The sequence below is a fragment of the Pygocentrus nattereri genome, chromosome 2 (genome assembly GCF_015220715.1).
Source record: "Pygocentrus nattereri isolate fPygNat1 chromosome 2, fPygNat1.pri, whole genome shotgun sequence".
NCBI lineage: Eukaryota > Metazoa > Chordata > Actinopteri > Characiformes > Serrasalmidae > Pygocentrus > Pygocentrus nattereri.
Window position 1 is genome coordinate 36,208,928 of NC_051212.1, and position 26,552 is coordinate 36,235,479.

Here is a 26,552-nt window from a genome sequence, read left to right on the forward strand (position 1 = left end):
GCCCCCTTTTACCCTGTTTGTCAATAGTCAGGCCCACAGGACCACCACAGTATTATTTGGCAGTAGGTCAATCTCAGCATTGCAGTAACACTGATGTGGTGGTGGTGGTGTGTGAGTGGATCTGACAGAGCAGTGCTGCTGGAGTTTTTAAACACCTCACTGTCAACTTTGGACTAAGAAAAGCCCACCAACCAAAAATATCCAGCCAACAGAGTCCTGTGACCACTGATGATGGACTAGAGGATCGACACAAACTGTGCAACAGATGAGCTACTGTTTCTGACTTTACATCTACAAGGTGGATCAACAAGGTAGGTGTGTCTAATAGAGTGGAGACAGCATTTAATTAAAAAAAAAAGTATTTGGACATTTGGGCCACACTGATAAAAATGTATTCACCAGCATCAGTGTAAGAAAAACAGCTTCAGACTTTTGTCGTTTCCGCCTCAGTACTTCACAGGAGTCTTAGTGCAGTCTGATCCAGGCTTTCTCCATACAAAGAGTCTACCATCAGATTGTGTGACAGTTACGCTAAAAGTGTTTTTCTTTGAAGTATCAATTACAGTAAACCAACAGCTACGTAGTTAATGGGTAGTTAATGGGTAGTTAATAATTTTAGCCGTAACACCGACAGTACATCCAGTCATTTTAAATATCCTCCAGACACATTAGATAACAAATTCCTGCAAGTGCAGAATATTATTACAATTTGATTTCATATAATTTTTTGTCCCCGCGACCCTGATGGAGAAGCGGCTTAGAAAATGGATGGATGGATGGATAATTTTTTGTTTATCTAACAACATCTAAAAATAGAAGTCTGGATACACACACACACACACACACACACACACACACACACACACACACACACACATTTATATATGAAATTGTATTATAAATATTTTATTAGTATTATGGTATAGTATTATGGTGAAAGGGTTAATTTATTCTTTTGATTCGATTTATTTTATTAATAATAAAATAATTATTACTACTAATAATACATTTGTTCGTCTCCAAGAAAAGTTCACTTTTACATTTTATTCGGAATATTCTATTAATACGCTACCATACTAAGGGTTTTTATTTGTTAGCTGGGATTTTTGTACTTGTGAGCCTCCCCGTATTTATTTTGCCTCTCTGACTCGAGAGGGTGTCATGTGACCTCGGTCTCGTGACGTGTTGTTGCCTCGTGACGCTCCAGCTGAGGCTGCAGGTAGGTTGAGAGGAATCCGCTGAAAACAGGAATATATTCATCTCTGTGTATTTCAGGTATTTCAGTGGCTGTAGTGCCAGTCGATAGCGATATTTGCCTTGCTGCTGTGGGAGCTGAGCAGAGACGTGTTTGTCTGAACAGACTGATAGGTGAACCGATTCCGCTGTGTTGTTAGCTTTCTGACAATGTCGCCAGGACGTCTTTTAGCCACAGACAGACATTAACATCTGAAACATGTTTGCGTTTTGTGTCAGCGTTTCTTAACAACAAAACCACAAAGCTAGCCAAGAATGGATCTAAATACGCTCTAATTTTGGTTAAAAGACGGCTGTCAGTTATAAATCAGACGAAACTGGAGTCGGCTACTTATTTATTCTCCGGCTTCTAGTTCGAATGTTTCCGTTCCACCTTAAATGGACCGCAGTTAGCCGCTGCACCATTTAAGGTGCAATGGGAAAATCTGAACAAGGAGGTGGAGGATAAATAAGGAGCTGACTTCAGCCTCGTATAATTGAGCTAACCCAACTAACTACAATACTGCTGGTACTGCTGTAAAGACAAGCTAGCAGTGAAGACAGGAGGATGATGTTGGGCTGAGGCAGATGAACCAGCTGTCAGTAGTGGTTAGCTAGCTAGCTAAGTTAGCTAACTTACTCCTTGTCGCAGAATTTGGCTTATTTGGTGAGCAGGCTTGGCGGTTTAAGGTAACCTTTACTGAACGATTAGTTAAGTTAAGGCAGGTTTACGCAAGGTTAGGCCACAAGTGTTCCCTGGATCGTTTCAGGAATGTTGAAACGTTGGTCTTGCATTATGTTTTAGAAACACAGCTGTCAGGCCTAAAGTGGCAGACGAGAAATTGGTTGGTTTAGCAGTTGGAGATATGTAGCATCATTTATAGGGCTGAACGATTTGGGGGAAATATCTGGTGATTTTTCTCACCAGTATTGCAACTGCGATTTAAATGGCCATTTTTCTATAAAGTAAGGCCCAGGCCTGTTTGTTATCTATTATGTTTTTAGTATGTATGTATGTATGTATTTATTTATGGTCAGACAGACCAGAATGCTTTCTCTGCAGCTTAAACACTGAATGTACTGTGCCACACTGCCAGTTAGTTGTGCTCTGATGTTACAGCCCTTGAGTGTTTTGTTGTTTCTGACTAGTCTAACTTGTCTATAAGTCATTCACATAGTCTGCAGTTTTAGTTAATTTTCCTCCTCTTAAAACCCGTTAATGATAACGTAGATTATAATGAAAACTGCTTTCCAGTAAGAAGAGCCTGTTTGGCTCTCTTGGTTAAGGGGTTGGAGGTTCTGCAGGAGATGTGCATTATTCTAGAGGAACTTACTGAGTCAGAATTGCTCACAGTAGTGGTGACAGGAAAAAGTGTTTAATGGCGCTTCAAGCTTTCTCACAAAGTTATTACACACAGTGGTCATGAGTACACTGCACAATTCTTTGGGCTTTGTTTAACAATGGTTTTGAGATGAGATTCTGGCTTTGAAGTATCTACAGTAAATGTCATGCTATTACATTATACTACCTGTCATAACTGTCTAACTAGTGTTGATGATGTTGTAATTGCTATACAGCATGCAGGCATTTACAGTACAGTCATTCTTTGTTTTTCTTCTGTAGATTCTTTTAGGTTAGATATCAAACAACAGTTATTTGAAAATGGACATTCGAGGAGCAGTGGATGCCGCCGTCCCAACAAATATCATCGCAGCCAAGGCTGCTGAGGTCCGTGCTAACAAGGTCAACTGGCAGTCCTACCTGCAGTGAGTATTGCAGAGATATGGAAAAAAAAACCACAGATCAGATAGGTTGTTCTAGGGGTGGGCTATATGGGAAAATATCCTGAAAGTATCCTAGTTTTTTTTTTCCCACCCTGTCCCAGCATTTTGCAATAATGTTTTGAATGATGTATATTAATAAAACTACAGCTATGGTTTGTCTGCACTTCAGTTTGCCAATAATCGTATTCTCATTGAATGTTGGATTAACTGTAAATATTTTAATTCAAGAACACCCAAGTCATAGAAAACCAAACGAAATTTTAATAATGTTTAAATAAGAATAAGAATTTGGTGTGACATGTACACATTTTAAGGTTTCAAAATGCACCGTTCACTCCACAGTCCAGACAGACCGTATATGGAAGCTAAACTGCAAAACAGATGATTTTTAATTAGTTTGTTTATAATGTTAGAAAATCAATGCATTTACATGTATCTGTCTATTCAGTCTACAGCAGTTTAGCTCTGCCAATTGACACTGATGTTATAGAGTGTTTCAGCCTGGATTGCTTTGTGAATTATGCACAATATCAGATTTAATTTGCTATAATCAGTCTTATAGGGAGAGTAACAAATATAGCCTGTTAACTGTAAGGGATAAATAGAGGTTGGAAAATGGTCATTTGAAAATAAACTGTATTGGGTGCTTAAGACCAAACAAACTTCATGAATGGACCTCAGATGAAAATGTACGATATGGACCTTTTTAAAGTGTAAATAGAAACATGTTTTAATTAATGTGTGTTTATGCTCAGTTTTAACACCATTTTTTTCATTTACTAGTGTCTGTTTTAACTAAATGGATAATGTATTTCCTTACACTTCCCTATAACTGAAAAAGAGGAACTATGTTACTTCTCTGCAAAAATCTGTCCTTGCGTCAAGATCTTGTGATCCTTAATACTTACACTTTTGTGTGTGCGTGTGTGTGTGCACGTGTGCACGTGTGCATACATTGGGAATTACTTGTCATATTAAATTTTATTCATTAATAACTTGGACTTTGCTTATTAAAATGCTATTAAGTAGACACTGAAACATTATAAGTTATAATCTTATTAAATAGTAATAATAATAATAATAATAATAATATGAGGCATTCTGGATATTATTTTCATTGTAAGTTAAAGATGGCATTAAACAGCTTTTTCAGTTATTATGGAATTATCCCCAGGTGTTTATCATCAAATTTACTGAATTTTTACAGATACCTGTAAATTAAAGCCTCTAGAATATTAACATTATATTACGACTAATTAACCTTCTGTTAAACAGCGTTCCAGTCAGAAGTACAATCTTTTTTTTTTTTTTTTTCTTCACATGAAGTTAACCAGGTGACTGTGAAACTGACTGTACTACCACACTGTGGAAAATTCCATATTAAAAAACAGTTCCAGTCCTGAATCTGACTGTCTGAGCCGTGTTCGAAGCTGTTGTAAAATCCATGATATATGCACACCTATGACCATCTAACACCAACTAATCTGTATATTACTACACTACAGCACAAAAAATCATTGTGTTGTTAATGGAATAATGGACCACCAAGTATTTTGATGAAATAAGAACCTGATTTGTTTAAACTGAGGGGCTGGCAACTCATTTTCTTAACTGGAACTAGGATGGTTACATAGTTAACTGGCTAAAACAGCCTGAACAACTCCATAATTAATATCATAGGCAAGAATTAAAGTACTTACAGTATGATTAACTGGAAACTGGCCTAAAGAGGTCTGGGAAAAAAATGCCACTTGAGTGGATGTCGCGCTTCAAATGTTCGTGTCTCAGTCAGAAGTCGTGTGAAATCCAGGCTGTAACAAACAGCTTCGCATGCCCTCCATAGTGTGCTAGCTTTGAAAATGTAGAAATTCTAGTGCGTTATTTATCATTTATCCAGTATGAATGTGACTTGGTCCCAAATTACTATTTCTTAGCTATATTTTACACCTTTGGGATGCAAGATCCAGTATTTAAATTCCCACTATGCACTATGTAGGGAGCATTAGAGCCCCCCTTAGAGGTTCAGCCCAGCACGAGAAAAGAGGTGCTGCTGGATTGATGCTAAATAAGACTCAGTGGTAATAAGTACTTACAGAGTGAAAGTTTTGCATTAAACAGTGCTGTGTTCTCATGTGCACATTGTTAAATGAAGTTAAATGAAGTAAAAAAAAAAAAAAATCATCAAATGGCCGCAGTATACAGTGATGGGCCACTGAATGTTCTCCTCATTCAGCGGTCCACGGTTGCTTGGCAGCAATACCATACTGTAAAGGAACTACATTTTTTTTACTTGTTTATGTTGATTTTTATTACTAATAACTTTGTATCTGTCAATCTGTCAATTGTGTATTTTGCCGTATTTTATGTTTGTCGCTGTTTTATAAAAGCAAAAAGCCACTTGAGGAAGAGCGTAACTGCAATTTTATCACAGGGAAGGGAGTTTTAGGCACAGAATCTGATGAAGGCGTTTTAATGCTTCACTATTTGCTGTAGGCTGTTTGTTGACAGTGCAAGTGCAATGCTCAGAATCTTTTGGGGCTGTTTAATCTTAATTTCTCTTAATAGCCTGTGCACAACACACGTGCTCACCAAAACAAGATTTTTTCTTTTTCACTTCTAGGTATACAGTATATGCTGTCTTTAGATGCAGGCAGAGAAAATGACTGTTTGTTTGTACCCACTTTCCACTTTAATGGTTGATTCATGCCTTTTAAAGTGTTCATTCCATTACCAGTTGGTGAGCCAATTCAGGAGAGTTTTCTTAACCTTATTTTGTTCAGAGGCCAGATGATCTCAGGAGAAGACTGTGAGTTCATCAAGAAGTTTGAGGTAGCTCATTCTGAGGAGAAACAGGCAATTCTGACAAACGAAGGACATCAGGTAAATGATGACTGTTTCTTTGTGGCTTTTATGTGTCCTGTGTTTCCATTATTAATTTTAATGTCAGTATGCTGGAAGTTGATCAATTTAGTATCAACATTGTGTACAAAAAGAGACATCTGTTATATCATCTTCATTATATCAAGAGACATTTTTTATTATATCAATGTTTGTTTACAGTGTGCAAAGACCTTCCTCAACCTTATGGCCCACATATCGAAGGAGCAAACAGTTCAGTACATCTTGACCTTGATTGATGACACTCTGCAGGTAAAGCACACATACACAGCCTAACACACACACAATATTTAATGATACTGCAAAAAGAAAAACATTATATAATAATGTATACTATACTCATTAGGGCTATCAAAGTTAAGACGATAGGTTAATGCCAATTATTTTAACAATGTTCACACATTTTCCTGATTTGAACCATCCATCGTAGTGCAGCTGCTCATGTGCTGTATGTTGCTACAGTAGAATCCAGGATTATAGCCCTCTCATTCAACAAAAGCACTCAGCAAACTAAGAAAAGCATGAACAACATGGAAAGCTACAGGTCCCCTTGAGGTCTCCACTGTAACAAGAATCCACCTAACGTTCACATGAGAAAAATAATATTACTGAATCATTGAAAGAAAAATACTTTCTGAAGAGGCTTATTTTATCCACTCATAGCTGTTGCAAAATGCAGTTTGGGTATTCATATTTGTTATTCAATAACACTGTATATGGTGTAGATTTAAATTTATAAACTAGAGACCAAAACATAAACAGATGTTTGGGAACAATGCAAAGTTTTTACTTGACCTTGAAAAAAGCCCATATAATAGAAAAACGAAGTCTTCTTGCTTTTTTGAATGACTTTGTTGTAGTATGCAAACACTGTTAAGGTAGACAAAATAATTTTCTCTCCTAAGTCCACACTGTCCACATATGGAAATTAAGCTGCAAAAACATTTGTTGTTTTTGTAATGTCTTGAAAAACAACTCTTTTAAATATATATTCACAACCAGTGAGACTCTAGCCCACCCACCCACCCTTGTTGAAGTTAAATGAAGTGTGTCAGGTTAGACCGGTCAGTCTGTTTAAGGGAAAAGCTGTTAAAGTTGGAAAGTTAAAAATGAATTACTGTGCTTGGAACTCACACAAACATTATGTAGGGACCTCAAAGAAAACAAAAGTAAAAGAAATATATAGGTTATGAGCTGTTTAAGTCAAATTGTGTGGTGTAATTAATATAAGTAATTAAAGTTTTCATTGAGCTCCACATTTACATCTCTATTGCTGCTCATTGAAATCTGATTCAGTAAAGAGGTAGTTGTAACATTTCTGATTTGAAGCCGATGCAAAAAAGATCTATTCAGCATCTAAACACTTAATTAATTTACTTCTACTTGCATAGTCTTTGTAATTCTGTTAGACTCTATATTCTCTATTTCCTAGCCTCAGACTCTAAAACTAAATTTTTGTCACATGCAGGAGTTTAGCAGTGCCTTTGTATCAAAAGAGTTGAAAAAGTGAAAAAGTTCAATACAAGTGACTTGCAACTGTTTTGACTTTGACAAACTGCAGGTGGCATAAATTGGGTTCACCAAAGCTGACTGTGATAAATGATGTCTCGCCTTTAGAGATCCAATAAGGTGTCCAGATAAGCTTGAATCAAACTCATTCTGGCCTAAAGCTCAGTGTTTATCCTCGCTGTTGCACCAACACCGTGGCTTACTGCAGTGCTTCCAGCAATCCGTCTCAGCAAAAAAACAAAACAAAACAAACCCCCCCCCCAAAATTGTGTGTGTGTGTGTGTATATATGTGTATATATGTATATATATATATATATATAATTTTTAATAATATATAATTTTTTTTCTTTTTCAAACCATAAAAACTGTGAGGAAAGTACAACATTTCCTCTCACAGCAGGATTAATTTTGAACTGGAGTGAGAATTCATATGAACAGTAATTACTTTTTTGAAGTCAAAATGTGTGCTTCTCTTTCTTGCTCTTCTAGGCATCTGTCATCAGTGAACTGAGGAAATTTTAAGAACGCTTTAACTGTGGGTTTTAATTCTGTTTCAGTCAGGCAGCTCTGAGCTGTCATGCAGTACAAGATTTAGTGCCTGATAAATGGTGGGAATTTAAACTCGCTATAAAAGCATAGCAATTTTTCCCATAATTAAACATTGGCTGGTTTAATGGACATTGGGCCAGTGTGGCTGGTTATTTGCTGGTTTAATGGAGTGTGACCCTAGGTCTTTACATATCAGAATCAGTTTTTTAATTATGAGCGTTAAATGTTATTAACATTTCTTCGTTTCAAACCAGAGATAGAATCCCTTCTATTTTCAATGCAGGAAAATCATCAGAGGGTCAACATTTTCTTTGATTATGCCAAGAAGACCAAGAACACGGCATGGTCCTATTTTCTCCCCATGTTGAATCGCCAGGACCTCTTCACCGTTCACATGGTGAGTTTCCAATGCTGTTTGTTGTAAAGGGTAAGAATTAATTTCTTTCAACAGCCACCAAGCCTTCTATTACAAGCAATCTGTCTGCTGTAATCATGTGTAGAAATTGTTTTCTGTTATTGACCAAAGTGTAATTACACCCATTGAAGACTGGAATAGATTGTAATTATGAGTGATGTCAATCGTATTGAAATTGTAATAATTCTTCTCAAAGTAGCAAAATACATAATTATTGTGGTCAGCCTCTGAAGAGCCCCTTCTGGTTCAACTCTTCTATAAATGTGCATGACAGATCAGTACTGGAGTACAAATCTTTGTCATATTGTACAAAGTAGTCAATTGATGTTTTACATTATACCGGTATGTAGAAACAGTGCTGGTATTTCAAAATGATGACGGCATATCAAATTTACTTTAAATGTACTTGAAAACATATTTCACCTTTTTTCAAGGGTCCTGATTAAACAGACAGCAGAAAAAACAGAGCTAGGAAAAGCTTCAGCAAAACAAATCATGATAGTAGCTTGACGATGGCAAGGAGCCACACACGTGACATGAAACACTTTTTTTTTTTTTTCTCTCTCCCCCCTCTCCACTGTGCTCTTTGCGCCATGGAAAAATGATAGTTTTTGAAATGCAGATCCACACAGATGAAGCACAAACCTAACAGGCAAAATAAGATCTCCTTTGCTCCTCACAGAACGAGCTCTGAAACTCTGAAGCTCTGGGCTCCTTTAGAAAGTAAAGGTACCACAGAGAGATATATTGTGCCATTCATCAGCTGAAACTTTGAGTTCTTCCACTTATAATGTTTGTAACCCATTGTGACGGTTGCGCACAAGTTCCAGTTGCTGGGACACAGCTGATCCGCTGTCTTGGTTGTCGCCATGCCAACTAAGTTTACCACGTTAGCTTTAGTGAGCCAGAATTTAACATGTTCTGTGGTGATCAGAGCTGTCATCATGCTAACTAAGCTAATGCTAACCAACTCCTCTCTCGTTTGCAGCACTGTTGAACATTCATTAGTTGTTAGAAGCTTTGATATGTATTGATGTCTTGAAAATTGTGAACCGTGACCATGTAAACTCCTTTTGACTGTTCTTGGACAGTTTTTATGTCACTTATGAAATTTAATTTCCTTACAGCGTTAGAGTTTATGACAGTAGTCTATTAGTAAATTAAGATCTGATTAAAGAGATAATGACGGCTGAAATTGCAAAACACTTTATACTCATGTTTCGCTACGCAATATCATCAAAGCATTACTTTATATACACAGTATCAACTTTTTACACGAACAAAGGGTGATCATATGACCACATGTGACAAGCATCCAGGTTCATAGAAATTATAGCACACCTCTATTGCCTACTGTGGTAGTTTTATTGCCATCCAGATACAGTCTGATTTTAACACTGAGACGAGTACATCAGTTTTAGCAGATGTCCCCCTGATAAACCAGTCCAGTCCAAATGGGGCTACTGAGTAAAAGTATATGGTGTATCAGCATTGTTGTTTTCATGTTACCAGATGGTGGTAGTGCCCACCCTGTCCCACTCTGCATTTCTTAGGGTGCTTATGGAGAGCTACCTTCCTGCAGATTTAGTTTCATTCCTAATCAACCCCACCTGATGTATCTAATTACTGCCTTCAGAAATTCTTGATTAACTGAATGAGGAGTTGTGGTCACACTGAACTGTTGGCTTGCTATTTTCTTGGAGGGGGTGGAGTAAAAGTCAGATGAGTAAGGGCAGTCCTGATTAGAGGTGGGTTTAGAGAGGACATATGGTTTAGTAGGCAGTTCACGTTAGCTGATTAATTAATTAATGAACTGTGAGTGACAAGTGACATTATGTTCTCATAGATGAACTCAGCACTAAGAGAAATTGAACTTTAGGCTAATGAAGCTAACAATGCTTACTGTTAAACCTGTGAAACTGTAAAAATAACATGAGTAGATGAAGCTGATTATGCTTCTGCAGCAAAGTGTAATGAAGCAAAGTTAAGAAGTACGTAATGAGCTGCTTTTGATAGTGTTCTTGATCTCTGTCTAAGGACGTTTCCAGCGTCAGTGCATAAAATCAAAAAGTTGTAACCGTCAGGTTCTTACCTTCTCGCAGTGGGAGAGAAGTGTAACTTGTATAGTGTTGCTGAGATGAAGGAAAAAGCAGCCGTACTGGTGTTATTGATTCTGCTTTAAAGGTCAGGAGTAAATCGGATCAGAGTCGGGAGAAACACGTCATTTCGTTCGTTCATCACGTTCGTCACTTCAGGCCTGAAGCCGTAAAATCAGATTCCCTAGTTTGCTTAATACCTTCTCTTTCTCCTTCTGTCCTAGAAAAGAGAATTTTATCCCTTTTTTCACCTTTAGTTTTGGATGTTTCCTGTTCTCCCACTCGTAGTGCTGCATAGTGTATCATCGCATTTAGAAGTCATTGTCATCTGATCCTACACAGATATAACTGTGTGGCATCAGCATAACTAAGGAGAATGACTCAATACTCGCATTTCTTAAAGTAGAAACATTTATAGAGAGAATAATAGTAGTGGATGGAAAACAAATTAGATTTTTACTATAAATCAGGGGTGCTCAATCCTGATCCTGAAGGCTTTAATATTTAGATGCCCCTGAAAAACTTTATTAAATGGATCAGAATGAAACTGTCGATGGTTGATCCTAGATGGAGATTGGAAGCCTCTCTACTGTTTCCAGCTCAGTCCAACTCAGAATTGTCCAGGGATTTACCCAGGGCTTTTTGGTACCACTTAAGGTAGTTTGTGCCTTTTTTTTTTTTTTTTGGTTTGTTTTATCCGTTTGTGAATGTTTTGTTTATCTTTTTTTGGTGGAAAAGTCCAACCACACTCAATCTTAAGTAGGGCTGCAGCTAATGATTATTGGTCACATTATCGCCATCAAATATATATATATGTGTGTATATATGTGTATATATATGTGTGTGTGCGTGTGTGTGTGTGTGCGTGTGTGTGTGTGTGTGTATTCTTTGACATCACTCAGAAGTCTTCATCAACACCAAAGTCCAAAAGCATCAGTATTTTCTTGTTTTGCTTGTTTATAGTCCAGCTATTTTTTTTATATAAATCATTGTATTTGAAGACCATTTCAAGCTCAGTCATCTGTTCTGCCAAGTGCCAGTCTTTGTCGCTTTACTTAAGTACTGGAACATTTATTGTAAACTGATCCAAATAGGCAAAGCTATTTCCACATCTTCTGCATAAATAGTATAGTTAGCTGTCTTTCTTGTCTTAACTTTAGTCTTCTCACATTCTGATAAAATGTTCTTTCAAAGCTGGAAGTGGGAATGAAGCCACGCCTGAGCAGTAGCGTCAAAAGTATGCCGTCTAGCATAAAAGTATCTAGCAGGTCCCTTCTGCAGCAGTTTAAACAGGTTTGGGTTGAGTTTAGTACTTCATCACTCAAATATGTGACTATATGTTCAGTTTCATTTTCTTTAGCATAATGCATCATATAGGCTGTAGAGGGGTGTTTCCCAACCCTGGTCCCGCAAAGTTTAGTGCTTTCCCTATATTACCACACCCACTATAACTAGTAGGCAGTTGTTAATGAGTTGGTAAGTTGAATCAGGAGCAGTGAAAACAGTAAAAAGGGCAGAGCAGGGTGTCCAGAGTTGGGAAGGTAGGCTTTTATTTTTAAGTAGTTGTTGATGGCTCTAGAACTTTGTGGACTCATCATTGCAGTCCTGTGCTGTTTCTGAAGGTTAATGTTACCCTATGCTGTTTTCTAAATAATCCTTGACTTTTACTCCTGTCATATTGACCTTTTGAGCCAACAGTTGATTGATGATGCTATGTGACCATCACTGTCATAAACTCTCCATTTGCTTACTGTAATGCTTGTTTGAGTAGAATGAAACAATTGATATTTTTTTTTGAAGAAAAATCATATTTTTTTTTTATTGTTCTTGCTTAACAGTTGTTTTTTTTCCACTGAGCTAAATAAGGACACAAAGCCCTGTAGGTGTTGCTAATATTACATGTAGTTGCACATTGAAAAAAATACACCTGGGTCTTCATTTACAGGAATGCTGCTCTTAACTAGCAGTATAAATTGGTTGGAGTGGCTGTTTTAATTATTTTGCTGTTCAGTTGCCCATTACTTATTGGCATTACCCTTAAGCCTCTAATTATAGCTCGGTGCATCAATAATTCATCACAGGCATCTCTCTAAACAGTCAATTAAAAGCTTAATGATTTCTGTGAATCCTACACGTTCAAGGGCACCTGCTTCACACGAACTGCAGCAAAGGTGTTCATCATGGCTTAATTAGCCACTGGGCAGACGGCAGTGACAGGGGACTGCTGTGCCGTGAGACCTAAAAGAGGATGGTGTTGATCCCTTCAGCCGTCCTCACCTCTGCTCTTAATGAAAGAGGCTACATTTCACCCAGCTGTGTAAATGTCACACTGGGGATGTTGGTGGAAATTTTAATTCCCTCACTGCTGTGCCATATACCCGATTATGAAAAGTACTTCAAATGCTAACAAGATGAGGCTGGTAATTAATGGACTGGCCCAGTGATTACAAACAGATAGCTGTGAAATACACTGCATCATTCTATCTGATGAAATGTTGTAGAGAATGCCCAAAAAAATCACAATGTTCTCTTTACACTAACTGCCATCCCACACAGAAAGAAATAAACCTGTTAAAGCTCTTCACCACAAAGTGTTCACCAAAGAAATTGCCAAAATGCTCAATGAACTCATGTTACCTTTCTCAATTTCATGAACATCATTCTCTGTAGATAAAGGGAAATCCCAGTTAAACCACTCACTGTCGTGTTCCCTCTTAGCCATGCCTTCACTCACTCAGTAGCCCAGAAGAATTCACTTCAAATGTTTAGCACAGTTTGATTTTCACATTCAAACACATCTACTAAATCTGGCAGCTAAGGTCTGAATTGAATCAGGTGTGTTTGAGCAGGAAAATGACCAAACATGCTGGACGTGGGCCCTTCTGGGCAGTGCTGCAGAGTTTGAACCAGCTTTTTAAAGATTGATTTATAATGACCAGTGCGCATACTGTAAATCTCACATGCTTGCTTGCTTTCCTGATTATTTTTAAATCTCAAGTAATGGCCAAAATTATGTGGACACCCAAACATCACATCCATATGTGCTTGTCAGACATTAATATGGATTTGGTCCCCTTTTTGCTGCTATAACAACATTCCCTTTTGCATGTTGGTTTTCCACAATGTTTTGGAACGAAGCTGTGGGTTTTTGTTTACATTCAACGACAAGAATATTAGTGAAGTTGGGCACTGATGTTGTGCAGTAAGGCCTTGCTTGCAGTCCTTATCATCCCAAAGAAATCTGTTGAGGTTGGAGCTCTGTGCAGACCAGTTCTTCCACACCAAACTCTGCAGACTGTTTGTTTATGGGTCTTGATTTGTACACAGGGACATTATCACACTGAAACAGGAAAGAGGTCTACCACAAACTATTGCTACAGTCTTGGCAACTCATTATTCTATATCTTATTATAAACTGTGGGTTTACAATGGGTTTGAACAGGTAGCATCCAGCAAACCCACATTTGTCCGTCAGGCTGCCTGATGAATCAGTCCAGAAAAATGTGAGCCCAGTGGTGGTATGCTTTACACCACTCCAGCTCACATTTGGCGTTGCATATAGAAACCCAATGGATGAATCTTTGAAGCCACTTTGAAAGTTTTTCCAGTATGCTCGAAGGAGCACAAATGGTGTTCACATGCTTTGGGCCATGTAGTGTACAATTCCTATAAATAAGAGGCAAAAAAATAGATTTCATATGTTTCAAATGTCTCTCTTAGGCTGCAAGGATCATTGCCAAGCTGGCTGCCTGGGGACGGGACCTGATGGAGGGGAGTGATCTGAATTACTACTTCAATTGGATCAAGACTCAGCTCAGCTCCCAGGTACAGCTTACATGTTTACAGCTTCAGTTCTGCACCAGAAATAGACATTTAACAATATGCACAAGTAAAAGTCTCAGATGTCGTTGTAGTTGCATCCTTTTCCTTTTCACATGTACAAGTGTGGGCGTAAAGGTTTTCCCTTGAGTGTGTGTGCTTGTGAAGTGTGTGTGGCTTTGAAGTGCTCTTGGCAGTCTTGTAGTTTATTAGAGCCTGTGAACCATATTAGGGGACTGGATTGTGGCTACTTTACAATTTAATTTATACATTGTTATGCATAATTTGTTTGGGCAAATATGCACACGCTTAGCGTTGGTAGTGTAAATTATTTGCACTTAATGCATCAATGTCCTGACCTGAAATGTTTAATTTCCTTTGGGACACATGTTCTTTGAGCTTGCCTGAGCACAAATTTATCAAACCATGTGCCTAAAATGTGACCTTTTATCACATATTCACCAGATTTGTTTGTGATTATATTCGTTGATGGACTCCCTGAAATTCATTCAGTGACTAAATTCAATTGTGAAAAGTTTTAATTGCCTAAACTGTACTGAGGTAAGTGGCCCTGGTTTTTGCAGGAATGTTTTTTACGCATTAGCTGTACTTTATTCCACAGGGTCCCTACGCAGTACTGTTATATTCCCTACACACTTGAGCACTGGATGTCAGTTAAGGGAACTGCAGTTGGTGAATACCTTAATTCAGAATGTCCTATAGCGTCATTATCAAACCTGCATCTTCAAGAGACCTGCAGTGACTGATGGGTGAACTTTCCTGCAGCTATAAACCATTGTTCACTCTCCCTGTGCGGTTTGAAGTTCCCTACTAACTGAACATTTTCTGTCCCTGTGATTTGGAATCACCCTTAATACGCCTGAATACCCTGTCCACTTTGCAGGGAACTTCAAGGGTGTTTGAATGCAGCATGTTATATGAATAGCCCAGCTGTATTTATTTATTTTTTTCCAGTTTCGTGCTGTATAATGGAATTAACCACGTCACAGGGACCGTGTGAAAGCTTGCTTTTTTTTTTTTTAATTTCTTGATTAGCTTCTTCTGTGTGTGTTTTGCATGCAAGTTCATTCTGAATCTGTCCATTTCTCATCAGCTCATGTATTTTATGTCGTTGCTTTCTTCTTGTTTTCAAACTGTATTGTTCTCAGTAAGAGGGTTGGAGAGAAATATAAAAGCGGCTTTGACAAGACATAAATCAAATGACTTGGATGTAAGATCCGTTGTAAATTGAGGCTTTGAATGCAGTCACGCAGCTAATTACTTTGTGTTTTGTCGGAGTGATTCTTAGTATGTATTTCCATTGGGCACTTTGAAATCTAAAGCGAAATTTTCAGAACATGTGCTGTTGTCAGAGGATGATTAATCAGTGTGTTGTACTGCACTGAATAAGGTAGCTTAGAAATATATTCTTACCTTGTGGTGCCCTTGTAGGGGACTATATTCTCAGACTGTGTTGTTTTCTAATGTTATTGGTTGGTTGAAGAGGTCAGCACTGATGAATACCGTGGTTTATTTCCAGTGTAAACCTGGCTTCAGTCATGCCATTCACTCAGTATCTGTTTAAGCTGATCTGCTTTGTCACCAAACCTTTTTACTTTTTTAGTTAGTCATCCATCTGGAATCATAACACATTTCCCTTCTGTGCCATGACGTGTTTTCAAGTGAAACGCTGTATTAGCAAGGGTTCGGCCTTTGGTGCATGGTGGTATAATTAAAACTGATAAAGCTTTTTTGAGGTCGGACGAAAGTTTAAAGGAAAAAATGTCTTAAATGATTTGATATAGTGAATCTTGACTACAAAGATAAAAAAAAATTGAGTTTTTAGGTTGAATTTAAAGACTTCTGTTTCATTCCGCCCTCATTTTTTGGCCTCTTAGAAGCAGAGTTTGGAGCACCTTTCCACATCAGAGTCCCACTGTTCAACAAACTCCAGATGATTACTGTCAGTAAGGGGTTTTTCAGGGTTTCTCCTAGCAACTGTTCCAAACAGCCTATTATTCTGGATAAAGCACCTGCTTTTATATGGGTTAGCCTTTAGAACATAAAACCTGAAAAATGATGTAATTATCAGAGCTCTAATTAGGATCTTTTTAGGACAGAAAACCAACCTACATCACGTAGTGAATGACTGCCAAATATATGTTTTACATCAACTGCCAGTTTCACCTGCGTTTTTTTGTTCTTTTTTTCATTGCTCCATTTTTTTAACTCATCTGTAATTGTTTTTCATTCTTTCAAAAATTGCTGTTTTAGATAATTATTTATTTGCCCATTTACTGTCAGCTGACAGTACCTGTTGAAACTCTATGTACCTAATCAGATGATAGTTTTACATTTTTCTTCTCTCTCTCTCTCTCTCTCTCTCTCTCTCTCTCTCTCTCTCTCTCTCTCTCTCTCTCTCTCTCTCTCTCTCTCCCCTTCTCCTTCTCCTTCTCCTTCTCCTTGTTCCTCACTGTTTGCAGAAAAAGCATGGTCTAAAAGGCTTTCTCCCCCCACCCTCTGCTAACGAGAAAGTAGGCTGCACATCCGGTTACCCAGATATAATTCGGCCTAATCTAATCTAGCTTCTGGTTTCTTGATTGTTACATTAGGAGTGGGCAATGTGATGACATTTTAGCGTTACTCTGATGCGTTTGGGGCAGTAGTGGGCTGGAGGTTAGGGATCTGGCACTGTGACCGGAAGGTTGCCGGTTCGATCCCCAGGGCCGACAGTCCATGACTGAGGTGTCCTTGAGCAAGACACCTAACCCCCAACCGCTCCCTGGGCTCTGTGGATAGGGCTGCCCACCGCTCCGGGCAAGTGTGTGCTCACTGCCCCCTAGTGTGTGTGTTCACTAGTGTGTATGTGGTGTTTCACTTCACGGATGGGTTAAATGCGGAGGTGGAATTTCCCCGGTTGTGGGATCAAAAACGTATCACTTATGTTACCACATGCTTTTCTGAGCATATTGAGAATATTGTCAGTACCTAAAGAACTGACCAGCACATTGACACACTGACCAGCATGTTTCATTAGGAATAGAGTCAAATTAGTCCTGTTTAACAGGATTAAGTGTTGCCCAAACATACATTGAAATTAAAATGGAATTGAATCTAAAAATTAAATGAAGATAATTTTACTCTTTGTTTTTGATAGTACTTTTTAATTGTGGCACTACTGGCGCCTTCTGTCTGTTCTAAAAATCCAACAGTGCATTACAAACAGTCATGTTTCTGTGTTGAATATCACCACATGGGTTCAGGAATACTTTGACAAGCTGTTGTGAATAAAAACTGTCTGCCACTGCATCCACAAATGCCCGTTATGACTGTACTATGCACAGTGGAAGCCCCATGTCAACAATGTCCAGTAGCATTGCTGACTTCTCTGGGCTTCAACTCGTCTGAAATAGACAGATGCACTGTGGAAATGTGTACTGTGGTCTTTCAGATTGTTTTTGGAAAAAAATGGATGTTGTGTTCTCCACGCTAAGGAAGAAGAGGGCCATTCAGATTGTTTCCAATGTAAAATTTCAAAAAAACAGAGTCTGTCATGGTATGGAGGGGGTATTAGTGGGTAACCTGCACGTCTATGAATGCACCATTAAAGGTAAACAGCAACATATGCTGCCAGTTGGACAGTCTGTTTCAGAGACACCCATACTTATTTCGGCATTACAACACCAAGCCCCGTTCTGCATGTGTTGGTACAGCATGACTGCATAATCGGAGAATGACTGACCTGCCTACAGAACTGCCTCTCATTGAAAACGCTTGTCTTATTAAGTTCAAACCTGTACAGTTCTATAGCTGAAGACTTGTATAACAAAAGAATGGCTAAAAATGATCCTTTCAAAACTGGATCAATTTATGTCTTCAGTAATGAATATCCTCTTTGTGGTGTAGATATTTCTTTTTGTGCATTTGTGAATGGCTGGGATGCATTGGATCAGCAGAAGGAGCTAATGGACCTATGTATACATATAGATCTATATATGAAAAGTGCACTTGAAGCTCACAACACTTTGTGAGAATTACTGTTGATCATGTGATCCTTTTATTTTCCTTTTCCTTGCTGTTCCTGTCTGGAAGAACTGTACTGCGTCGTTTGTCCTTGTTTTGATATCTGTGAATAGCAGTGGGATCATGTTGTACAAAATATCTTTATCATTTTTTTTATATATAAATACTACAAGCCTTACTTTCGACACTGTATGAGTGTAGATGAGGGAAGCAGTAGAACGTCTCCTGCTACTAATGGGCAGATGGATTAAAGCCAACATAACAGCAGATGAGGTAAAATCACATTGTGCCTCTTTTTGTTTCAATGCATGCATTTTATAGTTTTTGAACATTCGTTCTTGGAGTGTAATGACTCGTAAAATTTGGAGTTTGGTTCAGTACGAAAATTTGATGTCTCAATTCGATGCTTTTTTTTCAATATAGCAAAAATAGTGGCTGAACATGCCTTACATTAAAATATTAATGCTTCCATCATCAGAATAAAAATATTAATGTTTTAGTTCCACAGTTTATTACAACATATATTATAAAAGGACAATATTTGAAACAAATGTTGTGCTTTGTGGTCCACATCTAAGACTCTTGCCCCAAGCTGACACTAGTTATGAGCTAATTCATTATGAATGCACCAATAAAATGTGCCAACATTACTTTGAAAGAAGCGTTTTTACATTAATTGTAATGGAAAGAACATTTTTCCTTCTCCTGGAAAGTTATCATTTTGGAGAGGTTCTTGTTCGACAGTGACATCATATTTAACCAACATCCTGGTAATATCTAACAATAGAGTGTTGGAGGGAAAAAAAAGAGTAATATTAATGTTGTGCAAGTTGCACCACCATATCTGTATAGACCACCCTGAATCTCTCCAGTCACAGTTCCTGAAAGTCCCACAAGGTTCTGCAGTCTGGCCCTTCAGTCTTGTCTGATAGCAGGACAAAAATGACCTACATATGTGTACTGATCATGATGTTGAAACTGATTTGTACGCAATCTGAACTAACAAGTTTGCAAAACATCCAAGCTGTTTGTTGGTAAAAATGCTGGTTATTTGTATTTAAAGTTAAACGAAAAACATTTTGCGTTTGATCAGGTGAGAGTTTAAATGAATTTAGTTTTAATTTCAAATTATACAAATAGAACACCTCTGGATTTGCACCACTACTTCAGAGGGTTCCACTGCAATAAATGGAAATCAAATGAGCAAATAAAGAGCGAGTTCTTATTTAATCTACAGTGAAGCATTATATGTTCATATATTTTTGTTAGGAACGCACATGGCTTAAATACATGATCAAAATAAAAAAAAAGAATAGAACATTCCGTTTTCAAAGAAAACAAAAAACCCCAGTATTTTGCAAGGAACAAAAGTGCAATCAAAAATAAAGTCATCCCTAACTCTTCCAGAGCAGAAATGCTCATTTGAAATCTCTGTTACTAATTAATAACGGATTTGTAATAATAACTGATGCGTCCTTGGACAAGGCATCTAACCCCCAACTGCTCCCTGTGTGCTGTGGATAGGGCTGCCCACTGCTCCGGGCAAATGTACTCACTGCCCCCTAGTGTGTGTGTGTGTGTGTGTGTGTGTGTGTGTGTGTGTGTGTGTGTGTGTGTGTGTGTGCGCTCACTAGTGTGCATGTTGCGTTTCACTTCATGGACGGGTTAAATGCAGAGGTCAGATTTTCCCGTTGTGGGACTAATAAGGGTCACTTTAAAAATTAAAAAAAAAAAAGGAAAAAAAAGACATTTAGCCAGCTATCATGTCCAAACATTTACAACGTAAAATGTGGCCTGTGCAAAAGTAATGGCACATTTTAATTTTAATTTTTTTTTTTTTTTAATATGTTAAGCTCAGCCAATAAATGTAATTGTTCAATTGTCATTCATAATCAACAAAACATTTTAGTTATTAGTAATTAGTAATCTAACTGAGGTGTTCAGTCTTTTGCATGCAACTGTAAATGGAACAGTTTACGGATTCGAAATTCCATAGCCTGTGTTTGTAGACGTCTTAATTAAGGCGTAATCATATGCGAAGTTTATGGAGCAAAACATATTTTTATTTTTGTATCATGATATGATGCATTTTTGATACAGAATTAGAAAAAATTCAACTTCAAATGTTATTATTTTTTTGTATTTTCCTAGAAGACATACTTAAAGTCTATAAACATAAGTTCAATATGTACATAAGTGAACCAAAAATGTTGACTGTAAGGCTGTTCCTATTCACCAGCTTCTTATTCAGACTTTTTTTCCATCTTAAATGTAGCGGCAGGTACTCCGGTTACTGACCCGTTGGCATAATGTCTTCGCAAATGAGTTAGCATATTTGAGGTATTAGCACAAATGTTGGCTGATTTGTGTTAAGAACATATTTTTTAAACGTGGATTCATGGCGGAGAGGTTCAACTATTTTGACATTATCAACAGAACGCAGAAGACGTGTAGTTTGTCATGTTCATTGGCCATCCTGGTCAGTAATAAAATGGGCGTGTTTGCATCTTTGCAGTTTTTTTGTTCATTGTTCGTTTTTAGGAATATAGTGGACTGTGTGTGAGAGAGAACTATAGAAGGCATTTTCTTTATCACACGTTTTATAGAATGAAATTTAATTGTACTTGATTGACGGTGCATATCATCTCATGACCCACCCCCCCCACACCCATATAGAAAAAAAACAGATATTAATGTGCATATTGCCACACCCCTAGTCCTTATCAAACTGCTGGTTCCAGACCTACTGTTTTATTATATTAGGCCTACATACAGTCTGTGTAAAAGGAATGGAAACAACACCATGTTGGGATTAGAAAAATTTAAATATGCATTCTGCTGAGCGTATATGTTTCTGAGCCCTGATGTTAACTATCACTTCCCATGGGAAACAGCACCGGTAACATGCTGTGCAACACAGGCCATCAGTTCAATGCCTCTTTTTCCATTTTGTGGAATTGATTTGTTTATTTATTTGTTTGTCCCCACTCTGAAATCATACTGCGTCACTTACTCTTCTGTTGATTAACTGTAGTGAGCCAGTGAATAAGCAGGACATACTCTTCTTTTTGTATCTTTTTGTTAGAAACTACATGGTACAGGTGCAGAGACAGGAACAGGAACCATCTCTCCCAGTGAAGTGAGTATGCTGCCGCAGAGAGCTGTGCGCCCAGGCCTTTGGCCAGCTTTCAGAAGGGCATCTCTGTCCAGCGCGGCATTAACTGACCTCTGCTGCATATCTCTCGCATTCACCTGTGCTCTTTTTTTCCCTCCTCTATAACTACTAAAGCTCCGCTCTGCTCCCCAGCTACTCCGTCTCTCTGATCTGTGCCCATCTGAGCCCAGGCAGTGCTTTTTATACCAGAGATATGGCTTTCTTTTGCTTCCAGTTAAATCACTTCTTTTTTTTTCTTGAGCTAGATGCGGTGTCTCTGTAGATTTAAAGAGCAAGGGAAGATTGTGTTCATGTTCACTGTCTTCTGCTTGTTTCTCATAGACTAGAAGCAGCCTTTTTTTTTTTTTTTTTTTTTTTTGCCCCATTTCTCTTGTCATTTGGAATCTGCTGGGATGATGCAAACAGATGCACACTTTAATTCAATTTCCACTCAGTAAATCAAGCCACTACTTTGCTGTTCTTCACAAACTCTTCTTTTTCCTTGAGCACTCTGCTTCTGTGCATATTTCCTTCATGCTGATCTGCAACATAATTTCTCTCTCTTTCTCACTGTTTCTCGTGTGCTCTCTCTCTCATGCGCTCTCTCTTTCTCTCTCATGCGCTCTCTCTTTCTCTCTCATGCGCTCTCTCTTTCTCTCTCATGCGCTCTCTTTTTCTCTCATGTTCTCTCTTTTTCTCTCTCTCTCTCATGTTCTCTCTTTTTCTCTCTCTCTCTCTCTCTCTCTCATGTTCTCTCTTTTTCTCTCTCTCTCATGTTCTCTCTTTTTCTCTCTCTCTCTCTCTCATGTTCTCTCTTTTTTTCTCTGTCTCTCTCATGTTCTATCTTTTTCTCTGTCTCTCTCATGTTCTCTTTTTCTCTCTCTCTCATGTTCTCTCTCTCTCTCTCTCTCTCTCTCTCTCTCTCTCTCTCTTTCTCTCATGTTCTCTCTCTTTTTCTCTCGTTCTCTCTTTTTCTCTCTCTCTCATGTTCTCTCATGTTCTCTCTCTCTCTCTCATGTTCTCTCTCTCTCTCTCATGTTCTCTCTCTCTCTCTCATGTTCTCTCTCTCTCTCTCATGTTCTCTCTTTTTCTCTCTCATGTTCTCTCTCTTTTTCTCTCTCATGTTCTCTCTCTTTTTCTCTCTCTCTCTCATGTTCTCTCTCTCTCTCTCTCATGTTCTCTCTCTCTCTCTCTCTCATGTTCTCTCTCTCTCTCTCTCATGTTCTCTCTCTCTCTCTCTCTCTCTCATGTTCTCTCTCTCTCTCTCTCTCATGTTCTCTCTCTCTCTCTCTCTCTCATGTTCTCTCTTTTTCTCTCTCTCATGTTCTCTCTCTTTTTCTCTCGTTCTCTCTTTTTCTCTCTCTCTCTCATGTTCTCTCTCTCTCTCTCTCATGTTCTCTCTCTCTCTCTCTCTCATGTTCTCTCTCTCTCTCTCTCATGTTCTCTCTCTCTCTCTCTCATGTTCTCTCTCTCTCTCTCTCTCTCATGTTCTCTCTCTCTCTCTCTCATGTTCTCTCTCTCTCTCTCTCTCTCATGTTCTCTCTCTCTCTTTCTCTCATGTTCTCTCTCTTTTTCTCTCGTTCTCTCTTTTTCTCTCTCTCTCATGTTCTCTCTTTTTCTCTCTCTCTCATGTTCTCTCTCTCTCTCTCATGTTCTCTCTCTCTCTCTCATGTTCTCTCTTTTTCTCTCTCATGTTCTCTCTCTTTTTCTCTCTCATGTTCTCTCTCTTTTTCTCTCTCTCTCTCATGTTCTCTCTCTCTCTCTCTCATGTTCTCTCTCTCTCTCTCTCTCATGTTCTCTCTCTCTCTCTCTCATGTTCTCTCTCTCTCTCTCTCTCATGTTCTCTCTCTCTCTCTCTCTCTCATGTTCTCTCTTTTTCTCTCTCTCATGTTCTCTCTCTTTTTCTCTCGTTCTCTCTTTTTCTCTCTCTCTCTCATGTTCTCTCTCTCTCTCTCATGTTCTCTTTTTCTCTCTCTCTCTCATGTTCTCTTTTTCTCTCTCTCTCTCTCATGTTCTCTCTTTTTCTCTCTCTCTCATGTTCGTTCTCTCTCTCTCTCTCTCTCATGTTCTCTCTTTTTCTCTCTCTCTGTAATAGTAATTAATTAAATCTAACTAGGGCTGCAATAAAAACATCGATTACTTTAATGGAAAAATAAAGTCATTCATAAGACATTCATTTAGGTTTGGTGTGAAATGCACCATTCACAAGAAACTTTCCAATGCAGAACTGTTTACAGTGTTGATGGTAGGAACCAGATGTCTGAAGAGTTTAATGCCTCAAAAAGTGAAATGGTTACAAATATGCTGCATGATGCCTGAAACATTGTTTCACAATAGTTTTGATAATAGCCTTTGATCTTAAGCATATTTTTTAAAAAAATGCATTTATGGTGGAAAGCTACAACTATTTTGACGTGCAGTTCATGTTTACTGATAATTTTGGGTAGTAATACAGTGGCTGTGTTTGCATTGGAGCCATTATGTCCCCTGGTTCCTATCAACAACACCATAAAGTAAGCTGGTAAAGTTGTTGTTACTTCTTAACAGCAGTATTTATCTATTTATTTTTTAAGCATCCACTTTGATGTTACCTTTCAACTAGAATAAGGTGAAGCTTCGAATGAAGATTCTTGTGGCATCACAGTTACTTGACACCACATTCTTAAGTTTTTGTGTGTAATAGTTGACAAATTAACCAAATCTAGAAGTAATCGTGAGTTGCAGCCCTACTGCTAACCTCTCTCTGTCCAGGTTGTAGGTGCCACTGCTTTGTCTCTTCTTCTGCATTGTGGCACTGTCCGTCTCTTTGAAGCCGCATGTTCTTAGAGATATTTCTCAGAGTCCAAAGTTGTTGCACGTGCAGACAAGTGAATGCAAAATAATTGAGTGGTTTTATGTGTTACTGGGGCAGCCTTGTTTCATTGCCTTTTCTTTGCCAGCTCCTCCACAGGATGGGCTTATCACATACACTTTTGCCTTGCTTGTTTGGATGGTACTGTTGCTCATTTTCTGATTGTGTTGTCCTGTCTATGTGTGCATGCAAATTTGTGTGTGTTTGTTTGTTTGTTTGTTTGTTTGTTTGTTTGTTTGTTTGTGAGTGTGTGCTTTCCCCTCACAGAGCTCCCAGTATGTTCAGTGTGTGGCTGGTTGCCTGCAGCTGATGCTGAGAGTGAATGAATACAGGTTCGCCTGGGTTGAGGCTGATGGAGTGAACTGGTAAGAATCGTTTCTTATAATTATTTCAAAGATGTGTAAAAACCCTAAAAAAAAGCCCTAAAGGGAGCTTTAGTTAGACCATATCTGTGTAAAAATATAGCACTACTGTGTTGTCCTGGCTCTGCAGACTATTTACACTGAAGTATGTGGATATTAAGGATGAGTCAGAATTGTTAAAGTTTTGGACACTGTAAAAACATAACTAGTAAATTAGGTGTTTTCATTTGCAAAATAGCTTGTCTGTAATGTTGAAAAACTATGAGATGTTTGAACTCTACTCCTCACCAAGGTAGTGTAGTTTCTGCAGCCTATCTGCTTACGTCTGTGAAGGAAACGTAGAAGGCTACTGAAGCTGGTTAAAGTCTACCACACAGCGGACGAGAAGTGCTGCGCTGCTTTAGAACAGGGTCACTGATGTGTCACACATCTCACATTTCTCACATGTAAAACTGTAAATGTTAAAAGTTAAATGCTGATTCGGTTTGTTCCACGGCACTATATAGTCCCACAGTTACAAAAAAAAAAGAAGTGAAAAACAAAGGTTGTACCAGTTGCAAAAGGTAGGTCATATTAAACTCCCGTATTGTTAATGATTATTAAGCGTACACATATGGCAACCAGCTGAAAATTCACATATTTATTAAGTTTATCCCATTTTTCTTCCACAATTAATAGTGTATTTTCAGAGGCTTCTTCTACTCTATCATGAATGAGCGCCTTCTGTTTAGAAACGTGAAGGCTGCAAACAAATCGTCTAGTGTGAATTTTGTTTGAACATTTTCTCAGATTACCAACCACGTGTCAAGTTCAGCTGCCTCAGAGCACTTGACAAAGTGTGAAAGCGTTCAATTAAGCCATGTAACCATGCTGAAGTCTGCAGGTGCACTTGCAGATGAAGAATGTCAGTCCTGAGTGTTTGCGCCGTGTTTCCTCTAGCATTACGGCTGTGCTGAGTAACAAGTGCGGCTTCCAGCTGCAGTACCAGATGATCTTCTGCGTGTGGCTCCTGGCCTTTAGCCCGCAGCTCTGTGAACAGCTGCGTCGCTACAATGTAGTGCCCGCCCTCTCCGACATCCTCCAGGAGTCTGTCAAAGAGAAGGTCACCCGCATCATCCTCGCTGCTTTCAGGGTAAGCAGATCATGTGACATACTGTTAAACTTCCCAGATGCTGAAAAATGTTGTTTCTTTTTTATTTATGTTTATACCACATTTATTGTACTGTTGAACTGTGCTGGTTGGATGACCCTGCAGGATAGGCCTGGGGATGGGGCAATTGTTTTCTGTTTCTCATATGTTACCATGTATGTTTTAGGGCATCCCTAAACCACAGTGTCAGATTTAAGACGTCAGACAAAACAGCTTTAGGTCTCAGGAAAAACAGTGTCATGTCTCAGGTTTGGTACAATTTAAGATCATGGGAAATGACCTCAGACAAGGGACTAGACTAAAGTGGTTTGATTCACAGTTTTCTTTTTCGTAGTAGATTAATTATAACTTAATGGCCAAATTAATGATGACAGTAAACTACAAATGCAGTTTTTACTTAACTGTGCTATTATTTGATAAAGATAAAATTAGTTTTGTCTGTAAAGTCTTTTGTCTGTAAAGCCTCAAATACTGACTTAAAATTTAGTCACTCATCTGTATGTATGAATGTCACACACACAGGCTGTATGAGAAGGCCTGGCTTGATGTTCAGGTCTCAAATGCATAACCAGCATTATACTGAGATATGTTGACAATAATAGCCTCACTTACATCCTCAGCAGTGTCCTTGAGTTCTCTTTAAATACTCAACAGACTCACACATAAAATTGATCTACTCGGGTAGGTGCAATTAACCAGCAATTCTT

General features: G+C 38.4%; 1 protein-coding gene across 4 annotated transcripts in view; it reads left to right on the top strand.

Moving 5' to 3' along the window:
• Positions 1-1,110: 1,110 nt before the first annotated feature.
• Positions 1,111-26,552, top strand: part of atp6v1h (ATPase H+ transporting V1 subunit H) — a 45,066-nt gene continuing 19,624 nt past the window's right edge. The window contains exons 1-9 of one of the 4 annotated variants that reach the window (XM_017719657.2): positions 1,111-1,219; positions 2,858-3,000; positions 5,799-5,898; positions 6,079-6,168; positions 8,259-8,372; positions 14,207-14,311; positions 21,414-21,467; positions 24,601-24,698; positions 25,635-25,827. In XM_017719657.2, the coding sequence (XP_017575146.1) occupies positions 2,897-3,000; positions 5,799-5,898; positions 6,079-6,168; positions 8,259-8,372; positions 14,207-14,311; positions 21,414-21,467; positions 24,601-24,698; positions 25,635-25,827 (858 nt within the window). In that variant the 5' untranslated portion in view covers positions 1,111-1,219; positions 2,858-2,896. Of the gene's footprint in view, positions 1,369-2,857; positions 3,001-5,798; positions 5,899-6,078; positions 6,169-8,258; positions 8,373-14,206; positions 14,312-21,413; positions 21,468-24,600; positions 24,699-25,634; positions 25,828-26,552 lie in introns of all 4 variants that reach the window. The other 3 variants (XM_017719658.1, XM_017719659.2, XM_017719660.2) reach the window with 3 other exon arrangements.